At 36.2% G+C, this 19,112-nt stretch overlaps 3 protein-coding genes across 3 annotated transcripts; 2 read left to right on the top strand and 1 right to left on the bottom strand.

Annotated features, from left to right (window-relative positions):
• Positions 1–8,426: 8,426 nt before the first annotated feature.
• LOC141647909 (calcium-dependent protein kinase 1-like) lies at positions 8,427–14,565 on the bottom strand. The gene is made up of 7 exons (XM_074456279.1): positions 12,897–14,565; positions 11,814–11,957; positions 11,543–11,695; positions 10,788–10,903; positions 10,454–10,621; positions 9,172–9,396; positions 8,427–8,798 (listed from the first exon to the last, which is right to left on the bottom strand). Exons 1-7 carry the CDS (start codon positions 13,759–13,761, stop codon positions 8,673–8,675), a joined length of 1,797 nt encoding a protein of 598 aa, XP_074312380.1. The 5' UTR covers positions 13,762–14,565; the 3' UTR covers positions 8,427–8,672.
• Positions 14,566–16,288: 1,723 nt separating this feature from the next.
• LOC141649574 (uncharacterized) lies at positions 16,289–16,783 on the top strand. Its single transcript, XM_074458260.1, has one exon. The coding sequence runs from the start codon at positions 16,289–16,291 to the stop codon at positions 16,781–16,783; it is 495 nt and encodes a 164-aa protein (XP_074314361.1).
• Positions 16,784–17,651: 868 nt separating this feature from the next.
• LOC141649573 (uncharacterized) lies at positions 17,652–18,572 on the top strand. The gene has a single exon (XM_074458258.1). It carries the CDS (start codon positions 17,652–17,654, stop codon positions 18,570–18,572), a length of 921 nt encoding a protein of 306 aa, XP_074314359.1.
• The last annotated feature ends 540 nt before the right edge of the window (positions 18,573–19,112 follow it).

Raw genomic sequence — 19,112 nt, 5'->3', positions numbered from 1 at the left:
ACTTTTTTCACTCAACTATTTAAAAACAAAACATGCAGTTCACTATGAAAATTCATCTCAATTGGAACGAGATCAACTTATAGCAGAATATTTTGGAGAAGATGCATTAACTGATAGTAGTAGTGAAGGAGAGAACTCCGATACGTCACATAGCGATGAAGAGGAAGATCCTGAAGATGAGAGTGAGGAAATAAACTTGGATAGTCGAGATCTTGAATTAGCTGGTAAATTAATATTTGTTTCTTGTACGTTTTGTTTAAATAATATATATATATATATTTATGAATATTGTATATTATATGATGTTTTATCTTATATACTTCTCCTAGCTATCTCGGAAGGCGGTACAAGAGGACCAACCATGTTACACGATGTGCACACGCGACCACTTCAGAAAAGGGTGGCCATTATTCTAAATGAGTTTGGGCAACCAGTTGGTCCCATAGTTCAGAAACAAAACATTGTAGGTTAATTTTCTAGTTTTTCAGATACATTAGATCGAGATTATACCTATGCACCCTTAGTTTTTGACTCTTGGCGGAAAGTCCCTAACAAAGATAAATTGTGGGCATATGTCTTGGTATGCCTCCTTTAAATTACAGCTTATTTGAATTCAGTAGCGCCCATTTATTTTTTTCAAACTTATACGAAATCATTTTATTTTATGCAGACAAAATATATAGTACCAGATAAAGGTAAAGACTGGGTGATGAAGACTGTTAGAGATGCTTGAAGAGTCCATAAATGTCGTTTCAAGAAGAAGCATTTCTACAGGTATAAAAATGATAAAAGTAGGTGGAGAAACAGATCTAACCTAGTTCCTGATGACGACTTTCTAAAATTACTTGCCACATGGAAAAAGAAATCTGAGAAGGTGATATTCAACCCCTTATACTTGAATTTATTAATCTGAAATTTTTTTGCCTAGCTGTATATGCTATAGAAATCATCTTTAACTACGCTAGTATGTTTCACTATCTATGCATTGCTCTAATGTGCAGAGGCGATGCTCTCGTAACCGTGATCGTCGGTTGGCTCATAAAAATATGCACACCGCTGGCCCAAAAAGTTTTGTAGTTATACGAGAGGAACTGGTAATTTTAATGGTTGTCATCAGTTATATGAACCGTAGATGATATTAACTGAAGCATAAATTAAGTTTTTGCTCAATTTACAGACAAATGAAAATCCAGACAAAGAGATGTTTGAGCATACTCGTGAAACAAAAATAGGAAGAAAGTACAAAGAGTCGTATGACGATACAAAAAGAAAGATAGTAAGTAAATCAATCATGTCATGTTTATAGTTACTATGATGCTTTGAGAATTTTTTTTGACGAGTGACTGTCTAATTATAGACAGAAATGAAGACGTATGTACCTGATGATGAGGAATGCCAACCAGGCCCATTTTTGGGTGTCATGGGCAAGGAATATGACGGTCGTCATAGATTATTTGGCAGGGGCGTGTCTAATAAAAAGTTAAAGGAGGTGAATGGTACACAAACGTCTTATGTGGTTCCAGTGGAAATTTTGGAGTCTCTAAAAACTAGTCTATGTGAAGATTTGCGGAAAGACATGGACTACGAAATAAGTAGCCGAAACAAAGAACATGAAGAAGAATATCTCAAGAGGAAGACCGAGTTAGAAAGCATGGAAAAAGATATTGAAAATCAAAGAGAGTTAATGAGAGAGCAAATACTGACAAAGTTTTTAGAAAGGCTACCTCCAGAAGTTGTCAAGGAGTACTTATCTTGAGGTATATATATATATATATATATATATATATATATATATATATATATATATATATATATATATATATATATATAGGTATGTATATATCTTCTTCTTTGTTGATTCTTTATTTTTCTCTCTTTTCTCCCGTAAGTCTTGCCGATGAATGTGAGGAGTTATTGATGAGAATTGCCCCCTGTTTTAATGTGGAAACATTTTGGTTAAAGTGTACCCTTTTCATTTAGAATTGGTTAAAGATCAGATTTAACATTCTGATTTGTTGGCTAGGCTTGTCACATTTAACATGGCTTATGCTTGACCAAGGTTGCAAAAGCTCTATTAATTGGAAGGCAGGAAGTGCATTTGTTATTATTCTATGTGATCTTACTTTTGGCAGCCTAGGCATACCCTTATAGTGACGTTCACAGTAGTTGCTAGTTCCTACCAAAAAGAAATTGTAAAGAATATCATTAGCTTCTAGCTGATATACACCGGGCTTCCGTGGATTTAGATCTCTTGTTGTCATAATGAATATGTAAAGTCATGCTTCTGCTTTAGGTGTCAATATTATCTGACTGTGTTATACAAGATCTTTCGACACTTGTGTAGCCAATTTAGCTAGTGTGATGAAAGTTTAAAACATATGTGAAGTATTGGTTCACATATAATGTGACAGTTTTTAACATATTGGAATCCATAGTTTATTTTAATTATTTGATGTGGTTAGATTTTAGTGTCAATATGGTTATAGTTGGGGTGGGCGAGTGTCCGAGTACAAGATCAGGCTTCACTTACGAATGGGTTTAATTAGCTTCCTGGCTGAGATGGCTATGATTTACTGATTGAATCAACCGCTTGTCGGCATTGGCTGGGGTTAATCATTTGGTTTGCTTGTTTTTTTTTTTAACTTTCTCTAGGGTGACAAGCTGTATTAGCTAGTAATAAGATCAGATATAATCTGATATTGATTCTCTGATGCAATTCTCGCATTACAACCTGTTGTTCCCATTTGAGTTTTTGCTTGTAATTTGTTGATAACTATTGTTATGCACATGGGATTACCTCTAACTTTCCTTTCATCAACCATATGTTAATCCGTCCTTTGGTTACTCCGCATTATATTTCCTAATAAGGCACAATCAAAGGCTTTAAATATTCCGCGATCCTCAAATCTAATTGTGTTCCGTTTGTTACGTTACAGGTTACATTTGAGGTATTACTATTTTGCTGTGGGTTGATTTTCTGTTCGGGTGGCAACATACATATGGTCCAAAATACAACAATGAAGACTTTTAATATAATAATCGTTACTCATTTGTTCTATTTAAACATTTGCTACATTTTTCTACTTAAACATTTGCGAAGTTCTACTTTTGATTCTTTTTGGAAATGTAATTGACATTCATTTTGAGACTGAATCTATTGCAATTTTGGAATGATTTGCAATTGAATGCACAATTAGTGAGAATTACAATTAAGTATTGTCTTTGGATAAAGTAGTGTTGCATTTGTTTATTACACGTGTTGTTATTGGACGTAACTAGTGTTGCGTTTACAAAACAAAAATGTCGCATTTGTTTGTTATAAGTGTTGCTTTTCAACATGAAAAGTATTGCATTAATTCAAGAAGTGTTGCTATTTTTTCACAAGAAGTGTTGCATTAGCAAATAAAAATGTTGCCTTTGAAATTGAAAAAAGCGTTGCATAAATATAACATATGCAACACTTTATAAAAGTGTTGCTTTAGTTTGAAAAGTGTTGCATTAAGTGTTGCAATGAGCTAATGCAACAAAACTTTATGTAGCACTTCATTAAGTGTTGCATAAACTCTAAAGCAACATTTATACAACATAATGCAACAATAGAGGAGTGTTGCTACAGGATCACAATGTAGTAGTGAATGCTATCATTATATTAATGCTCTAAATTATTTACGTACCCTTTTCAGACTTGGCCTAAGGTATGGGTCTGACAACGATTGCGCTTTCACTCACCTTTACCACCGGCTAAGTCAATATCTCAAGTCTTCTTCTTAATAAACTCAAAGATTATTAATATTAGACTTTTTTGATACGACATTCAATCGTCTTTAACATCTCATGTTATTTGGTGAGAAAGCTAATGGTCAAGTTACATCATAATGAACTCACTTTAACTTGAGGCATAATTGAAACAATTTCAGTTGCTAATTTTATCTAGCACAAGAAGTATCCAATCATTCCAGATTATCGGTATAACTATGTCATCAAATGATATATGGACTAATCGGACCATCTTAGCTTTACCTTTCTCACTTAACGGGAACGTTTCCTTAATTTAGACGGTTGAAATATTTGGTACATCTAGTCATCTTCATGACTCTTACCATACAGCCCAAACTGTATGTTAGCATTGGTTCTAGTTTGTAAATGATTCCCTTTATAAGGAAAAATCTTTTCTCTAGTACTAAGAACAATTCTCAAGATACCAATCTATGAATTTGAACAATTCAAAATCATCTTTATAAGAATGTGATAATGTAGACAAAATATAACCAAAATATACATGTAAAATGAAACGATAATTAATAATTAATCTTAAACAATTTAAGATAATAAATCGAACATGTAACCCTCATACATGAACAATATTCCAAGATCCTAAACACTTTGTGATTTAAGTGAGCTTTGGCTCATCGCCCAAACCACAAATGTCTAGGTAGACATCACCATGTCAATTATATCTCCATGTAACTCTCGGTTTGTCGGTTAGTCATCATATGACACCAACTCCTTGCCTCAAAGCCCAAGTCCGACTTGATAACCATGTTAAGCGAACCAAATTGCACCGTATGAGTAACAACTCAATTCACATAATTGACAAAGCACTGCTTTGACCGTCACTTTAAGCAACGATGCAAACTGTTACCCATCTACTCAATTCACATAATCGGCAAAGCACTGCTTTGACAGTCACTTTAACCAACGATGCAAACTTATTGTAGTGGTCAATAATGGAAAGGCAATGCTTAATATTTATGAGGGATAAAAGCAATACGAGTCCTAACTATGGCACTAGGTCAACTACATTAGTCCAATGTTGTACTAGCTTTAGCTATAACATTGACATGTGACTTAAGTTGTATTAGTTTCAGTTATAACATTGAGCCATAATCTCAAAGTTATACCAACTTCAACTATAACTTTATCACCACCTCAGAGTTGTACCAATTCCAGCTTTAACATTGAGCCATAATCTCAAAGTTATACCAGTTTTAGCCATACAAGTCTAAAACAATAATTATTCATACATCACATGTCTTAATGAGAAAATTTAAAAGACCCATAATATGATGTATAATCAAGAGATAATTCATAATCGCTATTTAATTGAGAATCTTTCTCATTTTCCCGACCCGGGAAATTGGGAAAAACATATCTAAAATTTGATTCATAATCATTAGGCAATTCATAATTGTAATTTAGATGAACAATTCATCAATATACACAAAAGAGGCATGACAACATTATCCTGGTCAAAGAAACGATTTTCTTAATTCGAGATACGAAAGTAAATGCCCAAAATGATTCATAAAACAATTCTCAATCATAACCAAGTCATTGTGCAATTCATAACTGTAATTTAATTGAACAATTCATCCAAAACAAACGAGACTTGATATATTAAAGGATTGCTTTAATATCCCGACCAAAGAAACCATTTTCCCTATTTGAGATATAAAGCAAGTGCAAAATAATTTGTAATTGTAAAACAATTCATAATCATAATCAATTCAATGTTTAGACAAAATACAACAAAACCAAGGTCAAAAAAGCGATTTTCAAATAAAATCAATAGGTTTTGATAGAAAACAGGCGGACACGACCATAATATGACCGGTTCCTAACTGGTATTGGCCTTCCCAACTCGGAACCGGAAAGAACACAGTCCAACCATTCCTTTTAAATCGAAAACCGAGCTAAAACATGCTAAACGTGCTATAATGTTAAACAGAACGGTTCGCATTGAAATAAACCGGTTTTTAAAAACCTTAAACCGGTTCCCTGACAATTAGTGTCCAATTAACCTGGAACCGGTCTGTTTAACACAAAAAACAGATCAATACTAGTCAAAAAAATTTCGACAATTGTTATCATGCTAAACCGATTTGTTCAACCTTTTAAACCAATCAATTAAGCCATGTTTTTCGACTCTTAGCTCATGGTTTTGGCCTCCCTTCATCCTATTTCATTCGAGTCTTGCCTTAATAATATTAGGGCTCATCATCAATAATGAAATAACATCTCAAGGTTTTAGAAAAAACGATTTTAGGGCAAAATATACTCTAATTCAAAATTAGGGTTTATATAAAATCCAATTTCATAATTTACAGTATTAAATTCGCAAATTGAAACCACCCTAAACATGTTTCTAATAGATCTACAAATATTCATATTCATCATATCAATTGAATCTCCCATATCCAATTATGGGGCAAGATTCAAGTCGATTTGAATAATACTACGCGACAAAAGCTTTGATACCACTTCAGGGTTTTGTACACCCTATGAGCCCGGATCTAATCGCAAATATTATACAAATTAACATAGAAAATAAGATGAATCACATACCTCTTAGCGCAACGGAATAATAACGATAATAAGAAGTATATTTGATGTAGAAATCCGAACCCAGACAAATAATAAGCACCCCACTTGTGATGCCTCCACCGGTATCCACACAGGTACTAATCTGCGCCTCGTATGCTAGTACTGAAGGGATGAAGTAAGCCTTGGAGAAAACCCCTTTTCTCTCTTATGTTTTTTCTCACAGTTTTTGTCTGACTAAACTGAATGGAATAATTAGGGTTTGTCACACAAACCCTTTCTTATATAGGTGAGATACACTATTGCTATCTTATTAACCCTAGCGTAGCGCAGCTGGGCCTAATCCATATTAGAGCCCTATTAGAGCAAGTCCAATGGTAAGCTAGTTGTAACTAGTTTACCTTTGCCACATCAAATGTTAAGCTACAACTACCAAACTTAGACAATGGTTTAGCTTTGTTTATACTAGCTTGATTGAATCCAACTAATTTCTTATTGGTTGTTTTTTTTTAGTGGGACCACTTAAGCTACTAGCCTAATGAAGCTAGTTGCTCAACCTAAGCAATCCTACTTGGCTATCTCCAATGGTTTAGCCATTAGCTTGTAATTTTAAGAAATTGCAAGCAAGTCCCTAAGCTAAACCATTGTACTTGCTCTTAGTATTAATTATAAGTCTGATTTATAATTATTATACTAATCTCGTACCTTTTGTGTGTGACCTAATAGGCCCACTTATGACTACCAGATACGTAAACCTCCTTACGTGTCAAATCGACATTGGCCTCTAGCAAAGCATATCGATTACATAGACTTAAGTGAGTTAATTCGTATAGGACAGTGGACATAACTCCTTCATAAGTTACATTACCTTTTCATCCAAGAACACCATCTCTATTCGATTCATCTCTTTGGGATTGGTCCATGATGGTACATCGTAGAGCCTGATAACTCTAACCTTCAACCTCCAAGTTTCCTCGGCGTTGTTGAATGTTGACATCTTTGATAAAGTTGAAGCGTCGAGATTGTGATGCCGCCATGAGTATTGGATGATTGTATGTTAATATAATTTATTCTATTGTGTAGAAATTCAGTATATATTGGCAATCATATCCTACGCCTATATATATAAGTTGCAGAATACTATTTGCAAGTTTATTAATCAAGTTAATTTTGGCAGTGAGTTTTTTTATATCTTTGTTTAATATATGAGATAATTTGCAGAATAATATATGCAAAATATCAACATCTCGAGATTTGGAATATATGAAGCCATATCAAGATTTCGAGATAATTATAGATTGTACTCCGTATATATTTTTGGCAATGATTGAGGATTTTATACTTAGTGTGTTTAGTAATAAATTTTTATGCTATTTTTGGGCAAGATCATTGATATGATCTAGATTTAGCCCATAGTAGAGTAGAACGATGTTATACATTTTTCTTCTACAATAATAATACTTTTAAATGTGCTCTCTATCTAAAATATTGGACCCACTTTTTTATGTTTACACTAAAAAAAAAAAATTGCAAAATAAATTTCTTCACTCACATATTAAATGGAGCTAGCAAACCAAGTGCTCTTATTTGCTCTTCCCCAAGAGTACCAAGAGAGCCCCTCTTCATTTTTTTTTTTTTTTTCATGGAGAGCACCTTCTTTCTTTTTGGAGAGCTCTTATTGTAGGGAAAAAACATCTTTATTGCGCTCTCCAATTGTAGGGAAGAGCACCATGAAGAGCTCTTGGAACGCCCCTACTACGCATGCTCTAAATACCATTTTAAATATATTTATCTTTAATGTAAAGTAAAAATAAAATCTTAGACGAATATCCTATTGAAACAAATTTATGTGTTTTCAGTTGTTTATCAAATCTAAAAAAAAAAAAACTTCAATTTTTTTTTCATTTATTAACAAAATCTTGTCATGTAATTTTCAACTATATTACAAGTCTATATCCATATTAGCAATTCCTTTCTAGTTTTATTGCTGTAGTGTTTTTTTTTTTGATAGTAATTGCTGTAATTTGAGTTACGTTAGTTGGATGGACAAATTAACAATTCAATGATCAAGGTACCATGTTAACAAAATGTACAATGGAACAATATCAAAGAACCAACCCAGTTTTTCCTCAACTTCAATTTGGCAACAATACCTTTGTAGTAGCAAAAGCCACTAAAAATAATAGTAGTACATGCTAACAAGCACAACCTTAAAATATGAACATCATCCTCGCTATACGACCTCATTTCCCAAAGCGGGACTTAACTGTCTCTAGTAATGAAAATATATGCTATTTCACAAAATGTAAGGGGGCAACGACAAAACACGGTTCTTGGCACGCAGATTGCAGCTAAATTTTCAGGGCTTCCCTCAACCCCACATTTAAATTGCTATCTTGGCCTTTCTTACCTCCGACTGTCATTGCATTTCCACTTTGCATCATCGCAACAAACTCGTTGTAGTCAATACGCCCATCCTGCAAGTGGAACACGTATAACCATCATTATGATTAAAAGTAAACCTCAGATATACTTACTCGTGATTAGAATGCCCAAACTCGAGATCCTAACAAACGGCCCCAGTATGGCGGAAAGTCTAAAACACGAATCAATCCGATCAGGAAATACCTCACTTGAACTCAAATCAATCCTAATTGAAATGACCGGGCTAAAAACATGTGATTCAAAATTACTCGAATTGACCTAAAATGACTAATTTCAAGTTGCCTCAAGTGTATCTACATAACGAATAAAAAACTATATATATATATATATATATATATATATATATATATAAAAAAAAAAAAAAAAAAAAAAAAAAGACATTTTTGATGTTCCAGATTTACTTACATTGTCTTGATCAGCATCTCGAATCATCTCATCCAGTCTTGCGTCTTGTACACCAAACTCCTCACACGCTTGTTGAAGCTCATCGATAGTAATATAACCACTTCCGTCCTTATCAAAGTAATTAAATGCAGCAAATAAATTATCTTCTTTCTCAATTTTATTTAGATGCAATGTTGCTGCTACGAATTCCCCATAATCAATTGTTCCACTGTTGTCAACATCAGCCTATATTTCAAACAATAATATGATCGATCAGGTATATATGTCTTCTAATTAAAAGGAGAGAGACATACTCTTAATCACACTAACGAAAAGAAACCAAGATCTTTGTCGCCTTGAAGAGAAAAGGATTACAACTTGTTCGACACTCACTATACAAAATGCCAATTCCCCTGAATTCAGGCCTATAACCAGTAACAAGCATAACTTAGATGTGAAGAACTCGCAAGTGACACTATAAGATAGCTTAGATAGTAAAGTTACTGAATGGAGACACTCAGGTTAAAAACCTGTCAGCGTAACACATCCTTTTTGTGGCTCCTTTCACACACAAAAAAAAAGAGCTCAGCAAGGAGACTGATCAAAGGGCGGCCAGATACAAGTGGAGTAAATGAAAACTAAATTCTACTTTTCTGCATTACTTCACCATGTTTCGAAGTAAGTTGGGCATTTCTAAATGGTGACGGACTGACGGAGGGATTAGTTGTGCCGATTGACCACTAAGTCAAATGGGCAAGATAATTCGGGATGTAGTAGTTCGTCATCTAGCCTCCTACAAGTACAGTGAAATACATTCTCCATGAAGCCTGGGATACCCTTTTAACAAGTGCACCGAAGTGTATGGAGTTTATCTGAAACAAAAACATGCAAGCAAGAGTAGGGATTGATATCTTGTCCCAGCATCTTTGGAGAAGAGTATGAATTAAAATCATATACTAGTGCCTCTGCTGTCACATTAACTGCCTGATTCTACAATCTTCCTTTTCATATCAAGAATTTATTGTATAGCATAAATGACCATATCACAGAGAAATTGTTCCCTCGAGGCTATTAATAATGTCAAGCCTGCCCGGATCTCCAAAAAATCTAGATCTTGTGATGTGCTGAAGGCAAGCAGTTACGCTCTAATCACAAGAAGAGTGTTTGTGGCTTTGGGTATTGTGACTTCTCAATAGTTGAGACAAACCTAATCCATGTGACTTTTCAAAGTTAAGATGGCTAAACTATACAAACATATTGACATGCATTTTCACACATCTATAGATATCGACACTACACTTACCGCTTGCATTAGATCATAAATTTCAGACTCCTTGAGATTGGCACCAGCCTTTTCAAGTCCAACTTTGAGTTCTTCATAAGTGATTTGGCCACTGTTATCTGCGTCTATCATTTTGAACATCTCTTTCAGACCTGCAATCTCTTCTTCGGACATGCAATCTGCAATCACCTACAACAATGATAACCTATTAATTCACAAGGGATCAGAAAATTGTAATTAATCAAAAATGTTTTCGGCTGAATCGTCAGCATTTCCATAGACTACATCTCTTACAAAGTACACTATCATTGATTTATCCTGACATCAATGGTTCTTTCTAGGTTCAAAGACTTACTCGAAGAGCCATTTTCTTGAGTTTATTCATGGCCCTGAATTGCTTCAAGCGACTCAAAACAGCAGAATCAAGAGGTTTGTCAGGTGCCACTCCATCAACTTGCACCCAAGGATGGCCTGCAAGAAAATTCAGCAGTGCATAAGGTATAAAAGAACCCTGAAATAGCTGACACCCAGACACGACAACATTACCCCATTGCCACACAGTCCCGCAAATGGTGAGGTCACAAGAGGTCGAATGTATCCAATCTTACCCCATTAAAGTATGTAACCCTAAAAATTATAAGAAAATAGTCTAAACAAGTCAGAATGTTCAGGAAAGCCTCTTTATTCCTGCAATTGCTCTACTAGCCTTGCTGAGAAGAATATGTTCCCTACTAAAAATTATTTGCAACATTTTGAACTGCTGAACTGAAATGGATTCATAAATTAAACGGCAGACTTGGCTAAATCAGAAAGAAGCTCTGAAAAGAGACAGGAAACACAATAATCATCATGCCTTCATGAAGTATCATACGAATTCCATATCACTCTTAATGCAACCTTTAGTCTCTGACATCAACAATACTACATACACGAGCAATCATATATCAAGAACGAAATCCATATTATGTACTCATTAGTCATTGCATGTCAAAAGCATATAAGCACAAGCACAACACTTGAAAATATGGTGGAGCCAGTTTGTCCAACAGCCGAGAGCTGAACTCCAAGAAATCGGAGGAACAAAAATATTGCAAGAACTCGGTCACTCACATAGAACTTCATGTGCGGTAAGTCGCTTTCTGGGATCACGAACAAGCATTCCTCGCACGAGCTCTTTTGCGTCTTCTGAGATGCTAGGCCAAGGGTCTGAAGAGAAGTCAAGATCACCATGAAGGACTTGTTCAAATATCCCTTGCTCAGTTTCTGCACATGTAATATCTAAATTGTCAAGAATATGTTACAACAGTATCAAACTTTGGTTGAACTGTAGGTCCTAGTTTCTAACAACAGCTTATATTTAGCTAAAGGTAGAAATTCTCACCGCCCCAGAATGGAGGTACTCCACTAAGTAAAATATAAATTATCACCCCAGCACTCCATACATCTGCTTCTGGACCATAACGTTTTCGTAGAACTTCAGGGGCAACATAGTAAGGGCTTCCAACCACATCAGTGAACTTCTCACCTGCTCGGTGTAATAAGACGAAGTAACATCAGTGAAATCCAGAGAATACATACTCAAATCAATAACAAAAAAAGAGAGCAGCACAGTGACTCATCATTGTCTGTTCACATATAAAGACAACAATAACGCATTACCCCAAAGGATCCCGTCTCTGACAAGGTAAGAGGGGCATATATAAGAAAATTTCCTAGTGTTGGAAATACGGAAATGCGTTTTCAGATGACTCACAATGATAATTGCATCAAGGATTGCTAGTTCACTATATAAGACACGGACAGTTTAGCGAGTCATTATGCGTTATTTCATTGTACACTAAAATCAGAGAACGAATCATTTTACTCAACTGGACGAGGAAATAGATCTGGTCAATGTACTGAAATTATATGAGAGAAAGTTTTGGCTCTAATTTTCTAGTTTGTTCCACACGTTATGATGGTGCGCTATCTACAAACAAAGTTGCACATTACAGACCTAAGCTACTGAAGCCTGCAATATTAGGCGAAGGTACAACAACTGTAAGAATAGTTACCAAACTCGGACAACTAAGACAACTATTGAAAATAGTTGGGAACTTGCCTGACATGATTGTATTAAGGGATCCTTTAAATAAACAACATAGCAAGAATTCATAAAACATATAGAAATAGAAAAAAAAAAAAAAACTGTAAGAAAATGGGAAATGAAATACGTCAAAACATTTTTTTTTTTTTTGGTACATAATACGTCAAAACATTGCATCAATACTCTTTTAACTTTCAAGCCAAAACATATATGATACCCATGTGAATCACATCGCATTTTCCATTCAGGGTCAAACAAAAGCGAATGGTAGTTTCTAGAGTTGATCAGGCATAAGAAATTCATTTTTTTGCTTCAAGTTGTCACAACTCACAACCGTCAAAGCCGAGATATAGAAAATGGGAAGAGAGCATTCACTACCTGGCTTGAAAAACATTGAGAGCCCGAAATCAATTGTTTTAAGGGGTGAATCCTCCTCCTGACCAACGAACAAGAAGTTCTCTGGCTTGAGGTCCCGATGCATTACCCCCAAGGAATGGCAGGTTTCCACAACTCCAACTATTGTTCGGGTAAGCTCAGCTGCCTGTCTTTCAGTATAATGTCCACGTTGAATAATTCTATCAAATAGCTCACCCCCTTTGCAAACTTCCATCACAAGATGAACTGCCACAGCATCCTCATAAGCCCCTTTTATTGCAATAACATTTGGGTGCCCTGCAAGATGGTGCATTATTTGAATTTCCCTTCTTACATCCTCCACGTCCTCATCAGTAAGAAGCTTTCTTTTTGCTATTGATTTACAAGCAAACTCTTTACAAGTAGCCTTCTCTATACACATGAATGTCGTCCCAAATTGCCCTTGTCCTAATTTCCTCCCTAATGAGTAAAATTCCTTAATATTGCCTGTCTTCTTAAGTAAAACAGATTCCACCCGAAGCCCAGCACTTGGTGCTCTCTTAAAATGAAGAGGCTTCTTTGGTTTCGCTTGTTCAACTGGCTCAACTTCAGCCTTGGGAATCACCATTTGCTGAACCTCCGATTGAGGCACACTGATTTTCTCAGGTTCTTGTTTCGGCATTGTGACTTGCTTAGGGGGTTCACTCTGGGTACGCAAAGGCAATGTTGGTTCATTGGTAGTAACAGAAGACGCAGGAGTCGATTCACTATTGCTTTCTCCATTAGAAACCGAAGCACCATCATCTGGCCGGCTTCGCCAAACTACAGCTGATACTGTTTGCAGGAAACCATGCCTAGAAACAGTAGGCCCTACACATGTATTCCCCATCTATTCCTCCAATTATCAAGATCCAATGCTACCAATCTCTAATTCAATTTATCAAGATCTAAGATCAAGATCACTTTTTTTTTTTTTTACTGCAACCCACTAAAAGTCAAACAATTGCAAAATCCAACCCAAAAATTGATAAAACTCAAACAAACACCATTTAACATCCAACTAAAGCTCAATGTGAATCAAACAAGCTTACAACAGCATAAAGCAGACAACTTTACAAAACCCACATGAAAATACAGCATAAAACCCTCAAAAAATGGATCAAATTCAAACAACAAAACAAAACCCAGAAATCTTTAGATGCTCCCCTTCAATTCAATCCACCCCACATCTATGATTAACATATAACATCATAAAAACTTAGGGCATTCAGTAGAGCAGTAATAAAACTAAGTCAGATTAATGAAAAGATGGAGTAAAAAAAAAGGTGGGTATTACCAAATCAAACCCATGAAAGTTGAAGTTGTTGTTGCATGTATAGTGTATAGGAGGAATAAATCAAAGGCAAGAAAGAAATGAAGAGTAGCAGTCAAATGGGGTAAAGAGTAAGTTGGGTCAACGAAGCAAGTAGGAACGCGCAAAGCAAAGGTTTGAAGTTGCATACAAATGAGCGAGATTTTAGGGGGAAGACATTTCTGTGCTTGCTTTGTAATTAAGAGTAGTTTGTTTAGTTAATGTTGTGGACTTGTGTTGTGGGGTTAGTTTATCAATTAATTAAACGCGTTTGTGTTGATTAGTAGAGATATACGGAACGTTTGTTTTGTCTTCGATGTGTAGATTTGGTTACGGTTGGACAGTAACTTTATCATCTCTTTTTGATTTTATGCTAAAAAGTGGAATGACGTCACCGAAAAGAGTCCGTTTTTCTTAAAATCATTGCTTTTGGTCTGAAATAAGGCGGTAACATGTCATCATTTTACAATAAAATGTTTTTATTTTTTTATAACATGTTACCATTATTGTTCACATCATTTTCAGGGTAAAAAATGACACCTCTAGTCATAACATTTTGTGAATTAATTGGTTACATTTTCTTAAAAAGTGGCAACATTTTATCCGTCTGACAAATAAGACCAAAAGTGTCGGTCTGAAACAAGAATTTGTGCACCGAAAAAGTTATGGTTATACTTGGTGTATAAAATCATTTATACATTGCGAGTAACATAATGAGTAATGACACGTGACAAAAAAGGGATATGATATATTATATACTAGATTTCATACCCGTGCGTTGCACGGTACTTAAATAGTGTTCTGTTTTTAAGTGAGTTTGTACAAAATGCGGATTTTTGCATCTGAAAAATGTAAAGGTGTCTCCGTATAATATATAATTAATGAGTTAAAAGAACTGCACTTATATCATTTGTATACTGCTCCCTCCTATTCACTAATATATTCCACATTTCCTAAAATGGAAAATTCACAAAGATCTTCCAGTTTCCTTAACCCCGCATTCTCTTTCATACTTTTATTTTCCATCACATATTACCAGTCCACTAAATATTGGTCCAAAATCAATGTGAAAGATCGTATAAAATAGGAGGGAGTTATAAATTCTTAATACCTTACACGAAAGTACTTTAAATAGCTTAATCGTACCATGACATATGATTGATAATAACTCCATACGTTGATGTATGGTCTAGTCACAACAATACTAACGTTTGTTATCAGAATTTTCTCACAAGTTAAAATTGCAAGCGAAAGAGGTTGCCGGGAGAATTGGTATATGTATACTCGTCGGAATATTTTGTTTGTTTTAAATTAGGAATTATCAAAATAATGAAATAATTTGCTTATTTTACGTTAACTCATGTTATCTATGATGGGGTAATTTTAGAGTTTTTAACAAATACTACTCTGTAAATAAAATCTTTCTCTCTCTAAATCTTGGAGTCTTCCCTGAATGAACATCTCCGGCAATGACCTCCCTCCGGGGGTCCCCATACCCCCGCAACCTACTGAAGACATCGAACCCTCCTCTAGGGAAGGTGAAATCCCTCTTGTATCCAATACAAAAAATTCAAAACGTAAAACTATGCATCTAACTGAGTTCATGAATAGTCCCTCACAACCTATTCCCTCAACAGTTCCCTTCATCCCACATTCCATCCCAGAGAGTGATAGTCAATCAAAGCATTCAAGACCGTCCCTCTCCTACAAAGATACGGTACAAGGCTTTGGTTCAGATTCGTATATATTTGAAGATTTGTCCCTGGATGAGGATGATTCTGATTCTGATGACGACAGTGAAGAACTATTAGACGAGGACGACGCTATATGTCCCCGTATAACCCTAACAAAGGAAGAGAAGGCTAAGTTACGAAAACCATGGAGACACTCCCTCATCATCAAAATGTTCGATAAGAACATAGGTTATCTCTCTCTTATGCGGAAGCTCCAGGCTAAATGGTCAATACGTGGGTAGCTGACACTCACTGATCTAACGGGTTCATATTACGTTGCTCGTTTCACGTCAAAGGAAGATTATGAATTCGTTCTTACCCAAGGGCCATGGATGATAGATGATCATTATCTGACCATCAGGAAATGGATTCCTAATTTCATTCCCTCTGAAGACAGTATAAAGTTCCTAACGGCATGGGTTCGTATACCAAATCTACCCGTTGAATACTTTAACGAAACCTTTCTGATGAAAATAGGCACGAGAATTGGGAAGGTGCTACGAATTGATAAGAATACTGCAGCTGCAGAACGCGGCCAATTTACGCGTATGAGCGTAGAAGTCGACATAACCAAACCCCTCCTGTCCAAATTTCGATTAAATGGCAAGGTTCATTGTATTCAATATGAAGGATTGAAAATGATTTGTTTCAAATGTGGTATATTAGGACATAGTACTGATAGTTGTCCTGTTCGGGCAAATAAAGGGTCTGAAGATAGTGCTCATTCGCATACAGAGACACAGGGATATGTCGAAGTCCCAGTAGTGAGTGCCAATTCTATTGAAGCAGGCCTTAGACCGGAGGAGAAAGACGACTTTGGTAACTGAATGATAGTTACAAAGCCTCAGAGAAAGAAGTCCGCCAATGCACAGGGAAAACAAGTCCAGTCCGCCGGTCAATCCATTCACGGCAATACAATTTTCAATTTCGAAAAAAATCAAACAAGGCAAGGTTCAAGATTTGAGATCTTGCAAAATCAAGAAAATATCCCGGTAATCTCGCAATCACCTAATTTATCTAAGGAAATTATTCAATTCTCTTCTAAAAATAATTTAGGTAATAATACCAAAAATATTCAGAGGACTAATTCCCATAATAAACAAGCTAGCAAAAATCCTTCCCAATCTCGTCACAATTTCCGCTCCACAAAATCCATTCCAATTACCAAAAATAATCCATCTACCAGTAATATGATCATTCCAAATTATTCCCCTAATATTCTACAAGATATTTCTAATACTCCAAAGGCTACACCAATTAATAACAATCCACCCAAAAGCTATTCCCCTGTTACTACAATTACAAAAAACTCAACTTCTATTCTGACTACGACTGGACAGAATGGATCCCCACATATCCTACTTAGACCTCAAGCTCCCACAAATCCGTTACCTCCCTCAACATCCTCGGTTCGAGATGATCCCACCATCACAGACGATGTCGATATCAGTATGGAAGGAGATTCTCGCACCTTATATGGGGGTGATGGTACGGGAATGCCCGATAATGGATCTCAGCTTCAAATCAATCCAGGAGGACCCATCGAATCTCCAGCTGGAGATGTCGATACCATGGAACATTAATCAAGTGCTTTCGATGGTAAGTCGAGCTTATCTAACAAATTTACTTTACGCTCCTTTCCATATGTCGGATCGAATCCCTGCTTTGTCACCAAATTCGTCCCCCATTACCTGTATGGTATGGAATATACAAGGGACGGGAAATAAGAATAAAATTAATGCACTGAAAGAAGTGGTTAAGGTTTACAAGCCGTCAATTATTGCACTCATCGAAACTCACATGAATGGCGAGCATGCTCTGAAAATTCAGAAAATTATTGGCTACACCGGTCACTCTCGGGTTGATGCCAACGGGTTTAGTGGAGGTATATGGCTCTATTGGCGATCTGAATTTGTCACTGTCAAACCGGTGAAGGAGCATTCACAATATATTACTGTTGAAGTAGCGCGTAATGGAGATATACCCTGGTTTTTCTCGGCTGTTTATGCTAGCCCGAACCCCTCTAACCGGATGGAATTATGGACTGAACTTGAACAATTTGCCCGCTTTAATGGACATCCTTGGATGCTAGCTGGTGACTACAACGAGACTCGTTCTTTGAATGAAAGACACGGAGGAGATCAAAATATGGCTCGTCGATGCGCCCTCTTTAACAATTGGATAGAAAACTGCCAATTAATTGAATTAGAATTTTCTGGTCCGGCTCATACTTGGGCCCGCGGAAACTCAGCTACAACTCGTCAAAGTGCCCGCCTCGATAGAGCCTTATGTAATAGTGAATGGAGCACTCATTTTAGCGATGCCAGTGTTCGTCATCTCCCTGCATTCCAATCTGATCATTGCCCTTTACTTATCTCTCCAAACGGATTTGCGCCGCTAAGCTCTGTCCAACGACCTTTTCGTTTCCAAGCAGCTTGGATGACCCATGAGAATTTTCCCGAGTTTATAGAATCCAACTGGAAGACGGGAGATACTTTAGTATCACAATTATCAGATTTATCGACCAAATTACAGCGGTGGAATGAAGATGTGTTTGGCAATATTTTTCGAAAAAAAAAGAGAACTGTCTGCTCGAATCGAAGGTTGTTAGCGTGAACTTTCGGCTCATAGACAGAATCATCTCATAAAACTCGAGTCACGTTTGAGAAAGGAACTAGACGAAATCTTGGAACGAGAAGAGCTACTATGGTACCAGAAATCTAGAGTTGATTTTATTCGCGACGGAGATCGCAACACCTCCTATTTTCAGGTTAGTACCTTAGTACGACGGTGGCGTAATCGTATCAACACGTTGAAAAACGATGATGGCCAGTGGGTAGAAGATAGTAACGACATTAAAGAGATGGTAATCGAGTTCTTTAAGCGATTATATACAGACGATACCCCGGAGAGGGAGGATGCAGATATTCCCTATGACTTGTTTCAGGAATTCTCTAATGAACAATGGGATAAACTTGCGAGGAACTATTCGCCGGCGGAAATTGATAATGTTATTTTTAATATGGGATCCCTTAAAGCCCCCGGCCCCGACGGATTTCAGGCTCTATTCTACCAAAAGCATTGGTCTACTGTTAAACAGGATGTTTATAATATGGTTATGAAGGCTTTGGAAGGCAAGGGTTTTCCGGACGGATT

This window comes from Silene latifolia, chromosome 3, assembly GCF_048544455.1.
Source record: "Silene latifolia isolate original U9 population chromosome 3, ASM4854445v1, whole genome shotgun sequence".
NCBI classification, from domain to species: Eukaryota; Viridiplantae; Streptophyta; class Magnoliopsida; order Caryophyllales; family Caryophyllaceae; genus Silene; species Silene latifolia.
Note: the sequence above shows the minus strand (reverse complement) of the source record. Positions and strands in the feature narration are given on the sequence as shown.

Excerpts from the sequence above, each read along its gene's own strand:
- LOC141649573 (XM_074458258.1), top strand. The coding sequence starts at position 17,652 with ATGGTATGGAATATACAAGGGACGGGAAATAAGAATAAAATTAATGCA.
- LOC141649574 (XM_074458260.1), top strand. The coding sequence starts at position 16,289 with ATGATAGATGATCATTATCTGACCATCAGGAAATGGATTCCTAATTTC.
- LOC141647909 (XM_074456279.1), bottom strand. The coding sequence starts at position 13,761 with ATGGGGAATACATGTGTAGGGCCTACTGTTTCTAGGCATGGTTTCCTG. Across the intron at positions 11,696-11,813 it reads AGTACCTCCATTCTGGGGCG|AAACTGAGCAAGGGATATTT; the intron begins GTGAGAATTTCT and ends TTACATGTGCAG. Across the intron at positions 10,904-11,542 it reads TACCGCACATGAAGTTCTAT|GCCATCCTTGGGTGCAAGTT; the intron begins GTGAGTGACCGA and ends ATTTTCTTGCAG.